The sequence below is a fragment of the Penicillium daleae genome, assembly GCF_028827525.1.
Source record: "Penicillium daleae strain IBT 16125 chromosome Unknown utg000008l_segment0_segment0, whole genome shotgun sequence".
Classification (NCBI taxonomy): Eukaryota; Fungi; Ascomycota; class Eurotiomycetes; order Eurotiales; family Aspergillaceae; genus Penicillium; species Penicillium daleae.
This window is the reverse complement of record NW_026623156.1, coordinates 4927960-4944594: the sequence shown is the minus strand read 5'-3', so window position 1 is coordinate 4944594 and position 16635 is coordinate 4927960. Positions and strand designations below refer to the sequence as shown.

At 44.8% G+C, this 16635-nt stretch overlaps 2 protein-coding genes across 2 annotated transcripts; one reads left to right on the top strand and one right to left on the bottom strand.

Annotated features, from left to right (window-relative positions):
- Positions 1-6141: 6141 nt before the first annotated feature.
- On the top strand, positions 6142-7545 carry N7458_010289 (F-box protein; the record flags this gene model as incomplete). Its single annotated transcript, XM_056913671.1, has 1 exon — positions 6142-7545. One exon carries the CDS (start codon positions 6142-6144, stop codon positions 7543-7545), a length of 1404 nt encoding a protein of 467 aa, XP_056762520.1.
- Positions 7546-10633: 3088 nt separating this feature from the next.
- On the bottom strand, positions 10634-11134 carry N7458_010288 (uncharacterized protein; the record flags this gene model as incomplete). Its single annotated transcript, XM_056913670.1, has 3 exons — positions 10634-10705; positions 10800-10952; positions 11069-11134. The coding sequence occupies 3 exons, from the start codon at positions 11132-11134 to the stop codon at positions 10634-10636; spliced, it is 291 nt and encodes a 96-aa protein (XP_056762519.1).
- Positions 11135-16635: the final 5501 nt, after the last annotated feature.

Sequence of the window (16635 nt, the reverse complement as noted above, 5' to 3'; positions counted from 1 at the left end):
ACAGAAAAAGACACGCAAGCTAAGGTCTAGCGGTGTAACCGCCGACTCCCGTAAGCTATCTAAGAAGCGTGCTAATATAGATAATAAGGACGACGATTCTGAGGGGCCGAGGGACCCTAAAAGACCTACCTTTATAGCGACGCGAGTCTCGAGACAAGATATCAATAAAGCATTCGGAGCGGAAATCGAAGGAAACTTTGCTACGTTTAATCATATTCCTTGTTTAATAGTCACAAAAGCTCCCTCGATCCGTAACGCCTAGATCGTGGATAGTAGGTGTGCCTAGCACGTCTGCAACAATGCTTCGAGATTCGTTAAGATAGACAAATATAATGGTCCACCGTTAAGGAGCGTCGACACCTTAACGGCTCCTTCTAGTATAGGAGTAGCAAATATCCTGTATAATATACAAGGCAAAAAGAAGTAGCTAGTTCTAGATAACGTCTTGTTCGTCCCGACCGCGTATACAAACCTTATATCTATATTACAACTTCTCAATCGGGGGGCAAAGATAGACTTCTCGAGCAATAGTGTAAAGATTCGGAACAAGTTAGATAGGAGGAACCTATTTACTACAAGCTAATATTATAGAGTCTACGCACTCGACCTATAGGCGAAACCCGCATTCCTAGCCTACTACATCAGACCGCAATCGGCGCTTTAGCATAATAGGCTTGCCTATATAAGCGATACGAATATTCAACGACTCAAAAAGCAAGCCTACGGTATTCAGGACGTTGCACCACGCTAACCTTGCAACCTATACCTCTAGGGACGAATAACCGAAACCTCCTATCGTCGTTCAGAAGCGAGCAAAAGATCCAAATATGCTATAGAACTCCTCTATATCGATATTACAGGACTATTTAAGGAGGGCCTTGATAGTAGCCGCTACTAGATAACTATTGTCGACGACTTTACTAGATAGGTTAAGATTATCCCTATACCACAGCGCTAAGAATTCGTTGTTGAGTCCTTGCGGTATTTCCTCGACCACAATAAGCGCCCCAAGCGCAAATACAGACGAATTCGTCTTGACTAGATCCCTAAGCAAGTAGGAGAAGAAATAAAGTTTACCCTCTTCTTAAGAGCAATCCAAGCCGAAGTCATAGGTATCGATTAGCACTAACAGAATAGAGTGGCAGAAAGGGCCTACAGGACAATCTACGATCGAGTCGGACTAACGCTCGCGTATACAAAACTACCGCCGAAGTTCTGGCCGGAGATTACGCGGACTACGGCCTTCCTCTCGAATCGATTACTATCATCTAAACGTAACATAACTCCGTACTAAGCTTGGTATAGTGACAAGCCTGACCTATCACGGCTGAGAGTCATAGGATCTAAGGGAGAGTATCTCATTCTACCTAGACAAAGAAAGAAGCTAGCAGGACTAAGAACAAGGCTATATCTATTACTGGGATACGAAGGAAATACGAACTATCGTATCCTACTAGAAGACGGCAGGATCATTAGTACGCTAAACGCAGAATTTCATAAAGTCCTCAACACACCCTCTACACAGACTATAGAAGATATAGGAGCTAAACAGCAGAGCTTACCTAGGGCAACGGCTGCTACCGTAGGGGGGAGTAAGACGGTGGGACTGATAAACCAACCGTCGGCAAGTATACAACATATATCTATGCCAGCCTCGGGACGTCAAGTATCCCTAGCGCCGTAAGGGCAAACACAGCCTAGATCATTAGACGACAAAGTGCAAGAGTATATACCTTAGTCGAGTAATAATAACTCGCAGCCCACTGTTACTAGACAAGGAGAAAGGACCTTTTCACTACTAGGGAGTAACGATATCTTCAGGTCTTCATCACCTGCTTTACAGGACTCCGTCCCTAGGATTAACTTACCGTCCGGTAGTGACCAGCAATAAGGCGATACTTAGTAAGGGCGAATTCCACAAGATTAGCTGAATTATTCTAAGGGCCGAGGGGGTAGCGTAGAATATATCGTGCCTCGCGGTACACTTGAACGTTACCCTAAGCTCAAGCTTCGGGATACACAAACCTCTTAGGACATATCTAACTACGACGAAGAAGAACTTGTATTAATAAATGTCCCTGACGAGAATATGATTCCAACTTTCTTGACCGTAGCCGCGGAAGAGACTGAACCCTTTGAACCGAAGTCCCTTCGTTAGGCCAAGAATAATCTACGCTGGCTCGAATAGGAAAAGGGAATAACCGAAGAGATATAATCGCTCAAGCAAAACAAAACTTGGGAAATCGTTAACCCGCCTAACTATCGCCGAGTCCTAAGCGGGAAGTAGATCTTCAAACTAAAAAGAGGAGCTCGCGGAGAGATCGTCCGCTACAAGTGCAGATAGGTGGTTAGAGGTTTTACTTAAGAGGAAGGTGTCGATTATAACGAAACTTTCGCTTCGGTGGTTAAACTAATAAGCTACAAGGCCCTATTCGCAATTACAGCTGCCCTTAATCTCGAGATCGAGCAGATGGATATTAAAATAGCGTTCTTATACGGCGAGGTAGACCACGAGATCTATATCGAACAGCCCTACCATACTACGGATAGTATATCTAGGGTCTATAAGCTCCGTAAAGCACTCTACGGCCTGAAACAAGCACCTCGTATCTGGTACTAGACTCTTACTAACTTCCTTCGGGGCCTTGGCTTTAAGCCTATCAATGCTAATCTTAGCATCTTTGTTCGGAGTAGTATATATATTGTAGTATATGTTGATAACCTCTTGATCATCGGGCTAAGTATTACAGAGATAAAGAAGATCAAACGGAGCCTTAGAAATCGTTTTCACATAACAGATCTAGGCCTATATAGCTACTATCTCGGTATAGCTATTCGGAGAGACCGGCAGAATAGAATCCTCTATCTCAGCTAAGAGGCTTACGTATACAAGGTCCTCTAGCAGTTTAGAATATTAGACTATATACCCGTTAGCACACCTATAGACACTTCACCTCTGCTAGAAAATAGACCTAAATATATCTGTCCCTCGACTCTGAAGAACGAGTATCAGCGTATGATCGGATCGCTGATATATATTATACTTGGAACTAGAGGTGATATTACATATGCAGTCTTAGCGGCGAGCAGATATTTGACAAACCCTGGTCCACAACACGTGAAGCTTGGCTATCGAATTCTTCGGTACCTCAAAGGCACCAAATCTCTTAGTCTCACATACAAAGGCTTGCTCCAGATGCTTCGTGGTTTCACAGATACAGACTAGGCTAGCTGTCGCCAAACAAGACGGTCGACGGCCGGATACCTGTTTAATATTGGAAGTAGAGCGATTAGCTAGCAATCGAAACGGCAGAACACCGTTGCCCTGTTAACCTGCGAAGCAGAATTCATTAGCCAGACACAAGCAACAAAGGAAGCTATCTAGTTAAGGAGACTCCTTTATGAGCTGAACATAAGCCAAGGAAAATGCGCAACAATCATTTGCGGCGACAATCAGGGAGCTATTGCGCTGGCCTCGAACCCTCAATACTATTCGCGTACAAAACATATAGAAATCCAACGAAAGTAGCAAGGAGAAGTTCAAGATGCTAGGATAGTGGAACTGAGATATGTCCCGACAATAGAACAGATTGCTGATGGTTTGACGAAGCCCCTTACACGAATCAGATTTGAATGGTTTCGAAAGGGCCTCGGCATTGAGTGATACTCTCATAGGACACCAGCTTTCAAGCCAAAAACGAAACGGTATATGCAGGCACCCTTTCCTTCTTTTTACCCTAGGGGTTTTTTTGGAGTTTTTAATAGGGCCTAGCAACCGTGATAGTTAATCGCTGACATTCTTCATGGCGAAAGAAATCAGCGAGTGGGAGTGTTGAATATCGCGGTCACTAAGATAGTCACGGGGACGGGAGCACGTACATGTATATATGTCTACCTGGCTACCAGCCTCTTTGTACCTAGAACAACACACAACAATACAATCAACTCCCATCAACTATGCAAACATTGAAGCGTCACTTATAACTCAACAGAGGCAGGGTGAGTGGGCAATAGACAGGGTGAGAAGCTGGGTGAGAGTGGGTGATTCTCACCTTCCGTCTCGCGAACACCGCACTGACCCTCTCTCCCCTTGGTTTAGATACATTCATCTCGGTGTGGCTGAAACTGGGGCCTCTTGGCACTGGCATATATCATCGTATTCACCCCTAGGATTGGCCAAACCAACGGCAAGGCTGACTTCAATTTCGCCTTGGGCCGCAGTAGTGTGCTTGGTGTCCAGGTGCCACCAACAAACATCACGTGGACAAAAATGTGTCGTGAGTCCTCCGGATCTCATCCACTGTGGTACACCTTGATCTGTTGCAATACCGAAGCACTTCTTCCAAGCGTTGTGGTCATTGTTCTCGACTGTCATTACTATGTAACAAGTCAAAGAGCAAAAAGTCAACCTATCATATACCAATTACAGCACCCACTCAAGAGAAATGATGTAATAGCACCTTATACCATTGGCATGTGGAGATCCACGACCGAAATACAGTAGCAGCTCACATTCCAAAGATCTGAAGAAACGTGGTTACCTTGGAGATAACAAATACCCCATAACGACCATTGCCCTATTAGATCACATCATATCACATGCCAACGGCCTCTAATAGGTAGAAGCGAATAGCGTACTAGAGATGTGGGCGTGTGATCTCGATATCTCGAGCTGTATGTCTCGTGCATGACACACCAGCTATGACTCGGAGAGAGAGCTTTATTGACAAATAAAGGACCAGGGAAAGATGCCAGTCTTCTCCGAAAACCCTTCGAAGCTGATGGTACACATGATCAACCCAATTTGATGGACCAAGTACCCTGCACGCGAGACTACGAGATCCGACGATCTTCGAAATTTTCATGTTGACTCTTTTGGCCCATAAGAAAAGATGAAAATGAGAAAGATATACTATGCTACCAAGGGTTTCTATGACTAGACATGTTGTATTTGAGGTCTAATTTCCTCCGCCGCGGTGCCCACTACCAAAGCCCTAACGAGCACTATTTGAAATGAGCAGTCTCACCCGCTCGAACTGTCAACGCTGTAGATAACCTTAGGAAAGTGCGAATCGAGTTACAATTCCCATGATAGACCAGAACCTTGGAAATCATCTGAATACCTCTGGGTGTAACGATATGGGAATGTCTCACACCAACTTCCAAGGAGGGAAGCACTTTGTTAGATGCCACAGTAATGGAATGGAAATCCCACGAATTCGTTTCCTGTTCTCTGGATACTCGTTCATTCTCCATATCAGAATTGCTCCGTGGCCAATGCTCTCAAGTCGAGTAGAATACTAATCATGAAATCAACACGTATTTCAAGTTAGGCGAACTGCAACGACAAGGCAAATGAAATAGGTTCAGCCGTGTCACAAGGGTAATTTGATGTCCTGTACTCCGTATCTGCATCTGGGCTCCTCTCAAGTGGATAGCATCAGAACCCCAGAATAGGGGGGCGATTGAGTCGGGGCAACTCGTCGCGCTCAGTTGGGGCCATTGACGAGGGGAGTTTGACCTCAAATGTGTTCTATCTGCTAGCTAACAAAAAATGCAGTCTCCACTGGGCCCTATTAAACTAGGTCAAAATCAGCGTACCGATAGTAATGTGGATGCCGTCTACGCAGCCACAGTCAACAAGCCTTGGGGTGGCCCCTTTAACCCGGCCCATGGGGGCCAAAAGGTTGGTCCACCTGTTTCCTAAACCCAGCTCAGGATGAGTTGGCGATCGGTCATGTGATCAAACAGGCCATATCTCAATCTCGCACTCTTTCTTCTTCTACCATCCACCAACACAGAAAGTTCCTCTACCTATTTTCGAAGCGCATAATTTCGCGCCTTGTACGTCTTCACGGCTCTCTATGTGCTTGTAGCGCCATCACCCGAGCACGAACAACGGGGCTGGTCAAGATACCTCCACCAATCGTCAGACCCATCGAACCCGTTGCTCATTTTAATTGTTTCTCCGTGAAAGTGAGCTATGCCTCCTAAACCTTGTCTTACTGGGGATCTGACTTATCTAAGAATAAGACAACGACTATTTCCTCGACTCGGGAGTCGCGAGTGTGACGTGACAATCGAGACTCTATTTCAAGTCACTGCGGCGCCCACTTCCAAGGTTGCTCTCACCTGAATAACATGGAGCTTATGCATTTACCAAACGAGCTTCTTGAGCATATCGTTGGATATACCTTGCCAGAGGGCTTCGAGAGTCTTGCATTAACTTGCAAGCGCTTTCATGCTCTATGTACTGCGTTTCTTGCGTACCACAACAGACTGCGCTGGCATTTCCAGAAGTTCCACTACTACAAGACAAAAGAGGTGGTGAAGAGCAGACTTGCTATACTCCAAATCCCTGACGCAATCAGCTCAGCGTTCAACTTGATTGCGAGGATCGCTGTGGAGCCTGTTGTAGCGCGCTACATTCAAGAGGCGGATTTTGTAAAGGACAGTGAAATATCGATGGGCAAACCGCGTCATTTTGTGACTGACGGATCTCATGACGAAGCTATGATGCGACTGCTTGCCGGTTCTCCTTACCTAAAACAAGCAGGTTTAGACTGGAAGGAATACTGGGCTGTAATTCAGGAAGACCTCAACGATGGTCGTTATTCACAACATGCTGCAGCGTTTACTTTGACTCTGCTTCCGAATGTCAAGTTTCTCGGCCTGCCTAAGTGGTGGAAGCCACAAGCTGCACCTGATAAACTTATCGATACCATGATTTCGAAAGCTCGAAATAACCCTAGTTGCAGCACCTGCCTTGCTCAAGTCACGAGCTTGGTAGGCCATGGCTGTGCAGACGGCAGATTCAATCTAGATTGGGCAGCTTCTTTTCTGACCTTGCCACAGGTTCAATATTTTGGAGCCACATGGTGTAAAGGTGGCAGCGATAGAAATGCTGCGCTAAAATACGAAGCGCTTGAATTGGTTTCTTTTGTTCATGCTTCCATTGATGAGATTGAAATTGCGCGTTTTCTTCAGAACACTCCGCGTCTCAAGACGTTCAAGTTTTGGCATTCAGCGGAAGATATTGATCCTACGCAAGGCTGGGATCTTTGCCAGTTCGTCACGGTAATTGAGCACAAAGTCGGAGACCACCTCGTGGACCTTTCTGTACTCCTCGACGACGAGCCTCGTACCACTGTCAGTCCTGGGAGAGCATCGTTATGTGGTTTCAAAAGCCTAGAAAGACTTCAACTTCCCCTCGAAATTGTATCATGCAATCTCATGGCAGCTGCTTCAGACTTGCCCGAATCACTCATCCAGGACCTTATACCGGCGTCGGTCACACATCTCTCTTTTGTGTCCTGTGGGACGGATGAAGAGGCAAAGGCTCTGGCGATCATCTTTCATGACTTTCCCGCTGTGAAGGCTCAGGCACCCTCTCTCAAAGAGATCCACCTGACATTGCCTGCAGAGGCAACTGAACTATATAGGGATCACTTTGCCAAGGTTTCCGCGGAGATCGAAAAGACGGGCGTGGTATTTAAGGAGGAACAGTGGATTCAATCAGTTACTTGGGACGACGAGGAGGACTAGGCCTCACAATTCTGCTCGACCTTACGAATCATGTGGAAACGCTTGATTTTTTTTTTACCAATAGCTTCCGTTCCTCACTGCGCTTAGAGCACCTGGCAGAGGACTCTACCGCAAAACAAGCCAACATTGCCTGGGGATAGGGGAAAATCTATCACCACCCATTCTTTTGTAAGGTAAGTACAATATTGAGGTATTTCTTCGTGTAATTTGAAGAGCTTCAACCTTTGAATAGTCCAGCGCGTATCCGCTCTGATATCTAGATGGGTCAATGGGGGGTTATGGCGATCAACGTATAATTCACTAGGGTCAGTCAGGTAATACAAATGAAGGTTGAGGGGCATATGAAATTAGCACTATCGAGGTATTCCCAATGCGAAGAATCATACACTGAGTGTTTCTCATGATATACTAGTATAGACTCAATTTGGGGTTGGATCATGGACCTTCCAGGTAGTACTCGGACCCTCCAGAAGTTTGTTGAGCCTTGAGCCCAGTGTGAGGACCCCTGGCCCCTAACCCCTGGGGCCAAGGCTTAGTACTTTAACACCCAACTGGGCCCAGTGTGATGATCCACGATTTATTCGAGCAGCCTATCAGCTGTGGAGCCTGATCCTTCTTGATCCTATATTAAGGGAGCTGAGGATAAGCACCCTCAAATACAAGGACATTTACACGCTCATGGATTTGGCGCAAATTCAACTCTGGGCTGATGGAGTATTGATCCTAGACAAAGAAACGATGGAGATCGAAAAGACGGAAGTGGGACTGGTGGAACACTTGGTCTGTATGAACTAAGAGCAACCAGTACGCGCATCATCACGAGGAAAGAAGTCATTTCTTTTGGGGAAAGGAATATGGATGGGATGGGTTGTGTCTCTATCTGGGAGAATTGGATCGAAGAATTTGAAGAATTGGTGGTGGATGGATTAAAGGCAGCTGGAGGAGACAAACCAATCTCCGAGGTTTGGTATGAAACTTCTGATGAGGAGTTAACGGGATAGCTTCATTTGAGCTACAATCCTAGGTCTGCTTCAGAGTAGTGTTAGAACTTATAAACAACAATGATAGCAAGAGGCCCGCAAAACCCGTTTAGGCCGTCAGGTCTTGTTATAAGAAAAGGCATTAGGATTCATTTGGGGGATGAAAGCTTGGAAGTGCGTGCGGATATAGTGACTCTATTACTCTGTAAGTTTTATTCAAACCTCGGAGAGAAATTGAGCAAGTTCAGCTGGGTATTTGCTAGAATCCACCAAACCGTCACGTGATGACTTGGAGCTAACGGAATCAGAGAGGAGTGGATCATACGGGTGCACCAATAGAATCAATGACAGGTCTATGTTGCTAAAAGGCCCCCGACTGGCAATTTGGATGGGCTCTACTACATGACTAATCTTGGCGGGAGATAGTATCTCCGGCCTCTGGGGTTCCACCTACCTGCTGCGTTCCGACAGGAGCACATATAAAAGCAATATCTGGCTCTTTCAGATTAACCACGGAATATAACCGTTCCAGATTGATGGACATAATTTCATAGACGAGGAAGATCGCATTGGTATCAGCCCATGCGTGTATCAGCATCGCAACATTAGAATGTGCTGTTTTCACGAGGTGATGGGTCTTGTCGATGCCGTTCTTCTTGTTCTGCTTAATGGCAACAACCAAACCTCGTGATTTGATACCGTTCGTTAAGCATGTCTTTCCCGGATTACCTGCAGTGAAGAAGACCTGGAATTCCATCCAAGGACTGTAATTCTTGCAGAAAGAAGCCTTTGGTTGTTTGGAACCTTGATGGTCTTCCTGGGAGTTGCGTTTGAGACGAACATCAAAACGATTTTCATCTTTACGCAGCTTCTGAAGGCAACGATTACGACTATTGCTCCCCTCGGTTCTTTCCACAGGGAATGTGGTGTTGGGGAACAATCGCTCCGATGCTGGTGGTGCTGATGGTGCATTGGCATCAGCACATCTCGGGAATATAGTACACCGTGGGTCTGGTTTGGTTGAGTCCATTTTGCAGCAATTTAAGCGGCTTCCTAGAAGTTCGTTTCGCTATTCTATTCGAGACGGAGAACGTATGTTCTTTTATAGTTAAGGACGTCTATTTATAGATGATGAATACAACTACGTAGATGAACAGGACGGAAGATCCACATTACTAGGCGTTTATTGGGTGTTTAGCTCACGTGGGGGCCAAATCTTGAACAGATGCCTTATCTAGTGGAGGTCCACTACACTCATTCTCGAAATCAGCTTGACCAATATACCCTGAGTAACTATTTCCTAGCCCAACCGCCACGGCGTTACCGCAGATAAATTATTAAGCCATCCATCCACCTTGAATTGTGGGACGTCGTAAAATGAAGCTTCCAGTTAAGCACTATACTGGTGCCGGCTCACGTGTTTTTGCTTGATTGACCTCGTGCGTGATTCCAGATGGTGCAAACCCAAGGCTTATTACGTCCACTATGTCAGTCATGTTGGCTGATACTGAGTTAAAAAGCTTATTGCAAATGTCTTCATGCGCCGAAACTATCCAAATTCAGATCCTGGAGCTTAATCTATACCATGGGACTTACTTGTGATCAGGCCCTTTCCTTTCTGATCCCAGAAACCTTCTGGTATCACTTCGTCAACATGAACCCTGCCAGGTATCTTGAAAATCCTCCCGTGCTGACTGTTCCAAGGCTCTAGGTCTCTCAATTTTCCGCTTTCGCAGGGTATATATATACCGAAGCAAAGATTCTGAGCCAATTAGCTAGTTGTAGGCCGTTCCATTTCATACAGCACCCACATATAAACCCTTATCTTGTTTTAGCAATTGGTCCATCCATTCATATGTTACACTCAGGCACGAAGATGTCAAATCAACATGGTAGTATTCAACGAAAGTATCAAGACTGAAGAGAGAAAGAAGAAGGAAAGGAAGACAAATCAGAGAGAGAGGGTTTAAGTACACAAACATCCTCAAAGCAAGTGAACAGACACCTAAGGCAGACACCCGTGAATGGCAACGCATGAGGCTATTCCCATGTCTTCCAATCTCCTTTGTTCTCGCCAGAACGTCATATTCGTCACACTTATAATCGTGCTAGTCGTCGCCGAGAAGACCACGAAGAAGGTAGGCGATGTCCTTTGCTGTAACCATAAAGCGCTCGCGTGGCTTAGTGGGTAGTTTATATTTAACTATAAGATCCTGCCTAATGTACTTTAAGTTGTTAGAAGAAATAATGCAGAGCAGATCTAGGTAGACTTACGTTCAGAACATCATCCTTAACGTGCTTCGGCAGAGATCGATAAGTTTCTCGTTCCCATCTCGAAGTGAAGTTAATTAGATTCTGACAAGCAGACTTCTGTGAGGGTAGAGTTTTCCTTGTTGCAATGTAGTCTTCAGCAAAAGATTTCAGAAGCTGTGGGGTAGGATTAGGTTCATTTTTGGAAATTAGCATTGGTCGCCTCTTTACGAGAAAGTCTCTATCTACTGATGTGAGTGTCACGACTTATACCTATCAATAGCATAACTTACAATGCCCAGTTTACTGCTGCATCCTCGTACTTCTCCAGAGTAGCCGGAGCGAGCTATTTGAGGCATATAGAGTTATCTTCGTTTTCCCGTTCATTCTGATATTCACGGGTGAAGCCACGTGACGCAGCACGTGCAATTCTTTCATTAAGTTTCTTTTGGACGTCCTTCAGGAGCATCTTCTTCGAATGGCTAAGCATGAAGGGAAAAAGAACAGCAGATTGTACATGCGCCCTAGACTCATATTTATGGCTCAGAGTCAAGGGGAAAAGGGAAAGTGGCTGACCTGGGCGACCTGGGTGATCTGGGTGATCTGGGCGATCTATGTGAGAATCCTTGCCTGCTGTTCTCACCCACTCTCACCCCTTTTTCACCTCTACCTGTTGAGTTATAAGTGACGCTTCAATGTTTGTATAGTTAATAGGAGTTGATTATATTGTTGTGTGTTGTTCTAGGTACAAAGAGGCTGGTAGCCAGGTAGACATATATACATGCACGTACTCCCGTCCCCGTGACTATCTCAGTGACCGCGATATTCAACACTCCCACTCGCTGATTTCTTTCGCCATGAAGAATATCAGCGATCAACCATCACGGTTGCTAGGCCCCATTAAAAACTCCAAAAAAACCCCTGGGGTAAAAAGAAGGAAAGGGTGCCTGTATGTACCGTTTCGTTTTTGGCTTGAAAGCTGGTGTCCCATAAGAGTATCACTCAATGCCGAGGCCCTTTCGAAACCATTCAAATCTGATTCGTGCAAGGGGCTTCGTCAAACCATCAGCAATCTGTTCTATTATCGGGACATATCTCAGTTCCACTGTCCTAGCATCTTGAACTTCTCCTTGCCACTTTCGTTGGATTTCTATATGTTTTGTACGCGAATAGTATTGAGGGTTCGAGGCCAGCGCAATAGCTCCCTGATTGTCGCCGTAAATGATTATTGCGCATTTTCCTTGGCTTATGTTTAGCTCATGAAGGAGTCTCCTTAACTAGATAGCTTCCTTCGTTGCTTGTGTCTAGCTAATGAATTCTGCTTCGTAGGTTGACAGGGCAACGGTGTTCTGCCGTTTCGATTGCTAGCTAATCGCTCTACTTCTAATATTAAACAGGTATCCGGCCGTCGACCGTCTTGTTTGGCGATAGCTAGCCTAGTCTGCATCTGTGAAACCACGAAGTATCTAGAGCGAGCCTTTATATATGAGACTAAGAGATTTAGTGCCTTTGAGGTACCGAAGAATTCGATAGCTAAGCTTCACGTGTTGTAGACCAGGGTTTGTCAAATATCTACTCGCCGCTAAGACTGTATATGCAATATCACCTCTAGTTCTAAGCATAATATACATCAGCGATCCGATTATACGCTAATACTCGTTCTTCAGAGTCGAGGGACAGATATATTCGGGTCTATTTTCTAGCAGAGGTGAAGTATCTATAGGTATGCTAACGGGTGTATAGTCTAATATTCTAAACTACTAGAGGACCTTGTATACGTAAGCCTCTTGGCTAAGATAGAGGATTCTATTCTGCCGGTCTCTCCGAATAGCTATACCGAGATAGTAGCTGTATAGGCCTAGATCTGTTATATAAAAACGATTTCTAAGGCTCTATTTGATCTTCTTTATCTCTACAATACTTAGCCCGATGATTAAGAGGTCATCAACATATACTACAATGTATATACTACTCCGAACAAAGATGCTAAGATCAGCGTTGATAGGCTTAAAGCTAAGGCCCCGAAGGAAGTTAGTAAGAGTCTAGTACTAGATACGAGGTACTTGTTTTAGGCCGTAGAGTGCTTTGCGGAGCTTGTAGACCCTAGATATGCTATCCGTAGTGTGGTAGGGCTGTTCGATATAGATCTCGTGGTCTACCTCGCCGTATAAGAACGCTGTTTTAATATCTATCTACTCGATCTCGAGATCAAGAGCAGCTGCAATTACGAATAGGGCCTTGTAGCTTATTAGTTTAACCACCGAAGCGAAAGTTTCGTTATAATCGACACCTTCCTCTTAAGTAAAACCTCTGACTACCCATCTGCACTTATAGCGGACGATCTCTCCGCGAGCTCCTCTTTTCAGTTTGAAGATCTACTTCCCGCTTAGGACTCGGCGATAGTTAGGCGGGTTAACGATTTCCTAAGTTTTGTTTTGCTTGAGCGATTGTATCTCTTCGGTTATTCCCTTTTCCTATTCGAGCTAGCGTAGATTATTCTTGGCCTAATAAAGGGACTTCGGTTCAAAGGGTTCAGTCTCTTCCGCGGCTACAGTCAAGAAAGTTGGAATTATATTCTCGTCAGGGACATTTATTAATACAAGTTCTTCTTCGTCGTAGTTAGATATGTCCTGAGAGGTTTATGTATCCCGAAGCTTGAGCTTAGGGTAACGTTTAAGTGTACCGCGAGGCACGATATATTCTGCGCTACCCCCTCGGCCCTTAGAATAATTCAGCTAATCTTGTGGAATTCGCCCTTGCTGAGCATCGCCTTATTGCTGGTCACTACCGGACGGTGAGTTAATCCTAGGGACGGAGTCCTGTGAAGCAGGTGATGAAGACCCGAAGATATCGTCACTCCCTGGTGGTGAAAAGGTCCTTTCTCCTTATCTAGTAATAGTGGGCTGCGAGTTATTATTACTCGACTGAGGTATATACTCTTGCACTTTGTCGTCCGATGATCTAGGCTGTGTTTGCCCTTACGGCGCCAGGGATACTTGACGTCCCGAGGCTGGCACGGATGCATATCGCATACTTGCCGACGGTTGGTTTGTTAGTCCTACCGTCTCACTCCCCCCTACGGTAGCAGCCGTTGCCCTAGGTAAGCTCTGCTATTTGGCTCCTACATCTTCTATGGTCTATATAGAGGGTATATTGAGGACTTCATGAAATTCTGCGTTTGGCGTACTAATGATCCTGCCGTCTTCTAGTAGGATGCGATAGTTCGTATTTCCTTCGTATCCCAGTAATAGACATAGCCTTGTTCTTAGTCCCGCTAGCTTCTTTCTTTATCTAGGTGGAATAAGATACTCTCCCTTAGATCCTATAACTCTTAGCTGTGATAGGTCAGGCTTGTTACTATACCAAGCTTGGTACGGAGTTATGTTACGTTTAGATGATAGTAATCGATTCGAGAGGAAGGCCGTAGTCCGCGTAATCTCCGGCCAGAACTTCGGCGGTAGTTTTGCATACGCGAGCGTTAGTCTAACTCGATCGTAGATTGTCCTATAGGCCCTTTCTGCCACTCTATTCTGTTAGTGCTGATCGATACCTATAACTTCGGCTTGGATTGCTCTTGAGAAGAGGGTGAACTTTATTTCTTCTTCTACTTGCTTAGGGATCCGGTTAAGACGAATTCGTCTGTATTTGCGCTTGGGGCGCTTATTATAGTCGAGGAAATACCGCAAGGACTCAATAACGAATTCTTAGCGCTATAGTATAGGGATAATCTTAACCTATCTAGTAAAGTCGTCGATAATAGTTATCTAGTAGCGGCTACTATCAAGGCCCTCCTTAAATAGTCCTGCAATATCGATATAGAGGAGTTCTATAGCATATTTAGATCTTTTACTTGCTTCTAAACGACGATAGAGGGTTTCGGTCATTCGTCCCTAGAGGTATAGGTTGCAAGGTTAGCGTAGTGTAACGTCCTGAATGCCGTAGGCTTGCTTTTTGAGTCGTTGAATATTCGTATTACTTATGTAGGCAAGCCTATTATGCTAAAGCGCCGATTGCGGTCTAATATAGTAGGCTAGGAATACGGGTTTCGCCTATAGGTCGAGTGCGTAGACTCCATAATATTAGCTTGTAGTGAATAGGTTCCTCCTATCTAACTTGTTCCGAATCTTTGCACTATTGCTCGAGAAGTCTATCTTTGCCCCCCGATTAAGAAGTTGCAACATAGATATAAGGTTTGTATACGCGGTCGGGACGAATAAGATATTATCTAGAACTAGCTACTTCTTTTTGCCTTGTATATTGCACAGGATATTTGCTACTCCTATACTAGAAGGAGCCGTTAAGGTATCGACGCTCCTTAACGGTAGACTATCATATTTGTCTATCTTGACGAATCTCGAAGTATTGTTGCAGACGTGCTAGGCATACCTACTATCTACGATCCAGGCGTCACGGATCGAGGGAGCTTTTGTGACTATCAAACAAGGAATATAATTAAACGTAGCAAAGTTTCCTTCGATTTCCGCTCCGAATGCTTTATTAATATCTTGTCTCGAGACTCGCGTCGCTATAAAGGTAGGTCTTTTAGGGTCCCTCGGCCCCTCAGAATCGTCGTCCTTATTGTCTGTATTAGCGCGCTTCTTAGATAGCTTACGGGAGTCGGCGGTTATACCGCTAGACCTTGGCTTACGTGTCTTTTTCCGTTTTTCTTAGTCCCTTAGATCGGGATTCTTCTTGAAGCATTCAGGCTCTGTATAATAGGGCCTTCGACAGAAAGCACAGAACGGGATATTATATATCTCGATTCGGTATATTTGCCCGTCTAGGGACGGTATGATCTTTTTGTCCTTAAAGCTTCGGCTTAGTGTAAAGGCGGGAAGCGTATTTATGTCTGCAGGCTTATTACCTAGCTATCCTTTTCGATGCTCCTCCTCGATGGCCTTGTTCTTAATATAGTCAAATGTAGGAGCTACTTTAGTGATATTTCTATCTTTATCTCTATCGTTGACAATATCTATTTGTCTAAAAACATAGTCGCGGAAGCTCTTATATTCCGGACCTAAAGTATGCAAGAAAAAGAAGGTTCGTTCGATTTTAGAAGTGACACAAGCGGGGTTAAGCAAGAGTTTTTCCGCATAGATCTTTCTGATCTCGGCCCCGAGGGCTTATACACTCCTACATTTTGCTCGGGTAAGAGATATATACCTTCGCTAAAGACTAATATATATCCCTGAGCCTTCTAGTTTGAAGTTTTCTTTCACCGCTTTGATCAGTGATTAGACTCGAATGATTTCGAAGGCGTTTATCCGCTAAGCCGTATTATAGGTCAGCTTTGCCGCAATTATTAACGAATAGAATATCTAGCGGTAGGACTAATACTATGCCTCCTCCTCTTCTATAGGTGGGATCGGTCTATCTTGAGCTACTAGAGATATACGAAGAAACTCCTTGACTTTTTGGTTCTACTAAGCCTAGTCGTTAGTATTATCGAGAATTGGTATAGCATTGTAGAATAAGCTTAAGCCTATTTATTCGAATTTATTCGAATCTATCCTAATAAGGGGACTCTTCGGTGCTAAAGAATTCGGCGCTTAAAATAGTACTCGAGCAGATCGAAGGGATAGAAGGCGTGTAGCTTAATAATTCGGGCGATCTTGGCTCCAGACCAAAAAGTTCTAGGCTCGAAGCCTTGCTTGGTTAACTAGAATAAACGGATTAGGAACGCTCTAACGAACTTGGGCTAGGTGTATACGATAGAGGAACGTATTCGCTGTCTAGTAGCTCGTAGGACTTGAGATAACGGCTATAAGATCCGAAGAAGTGAGGAAAACGGACGCGGTCGACTATATATCGTGATTGTTGCTCTGCGAAGGTTATAGGTCTATTTAGTCGGAGATTATAC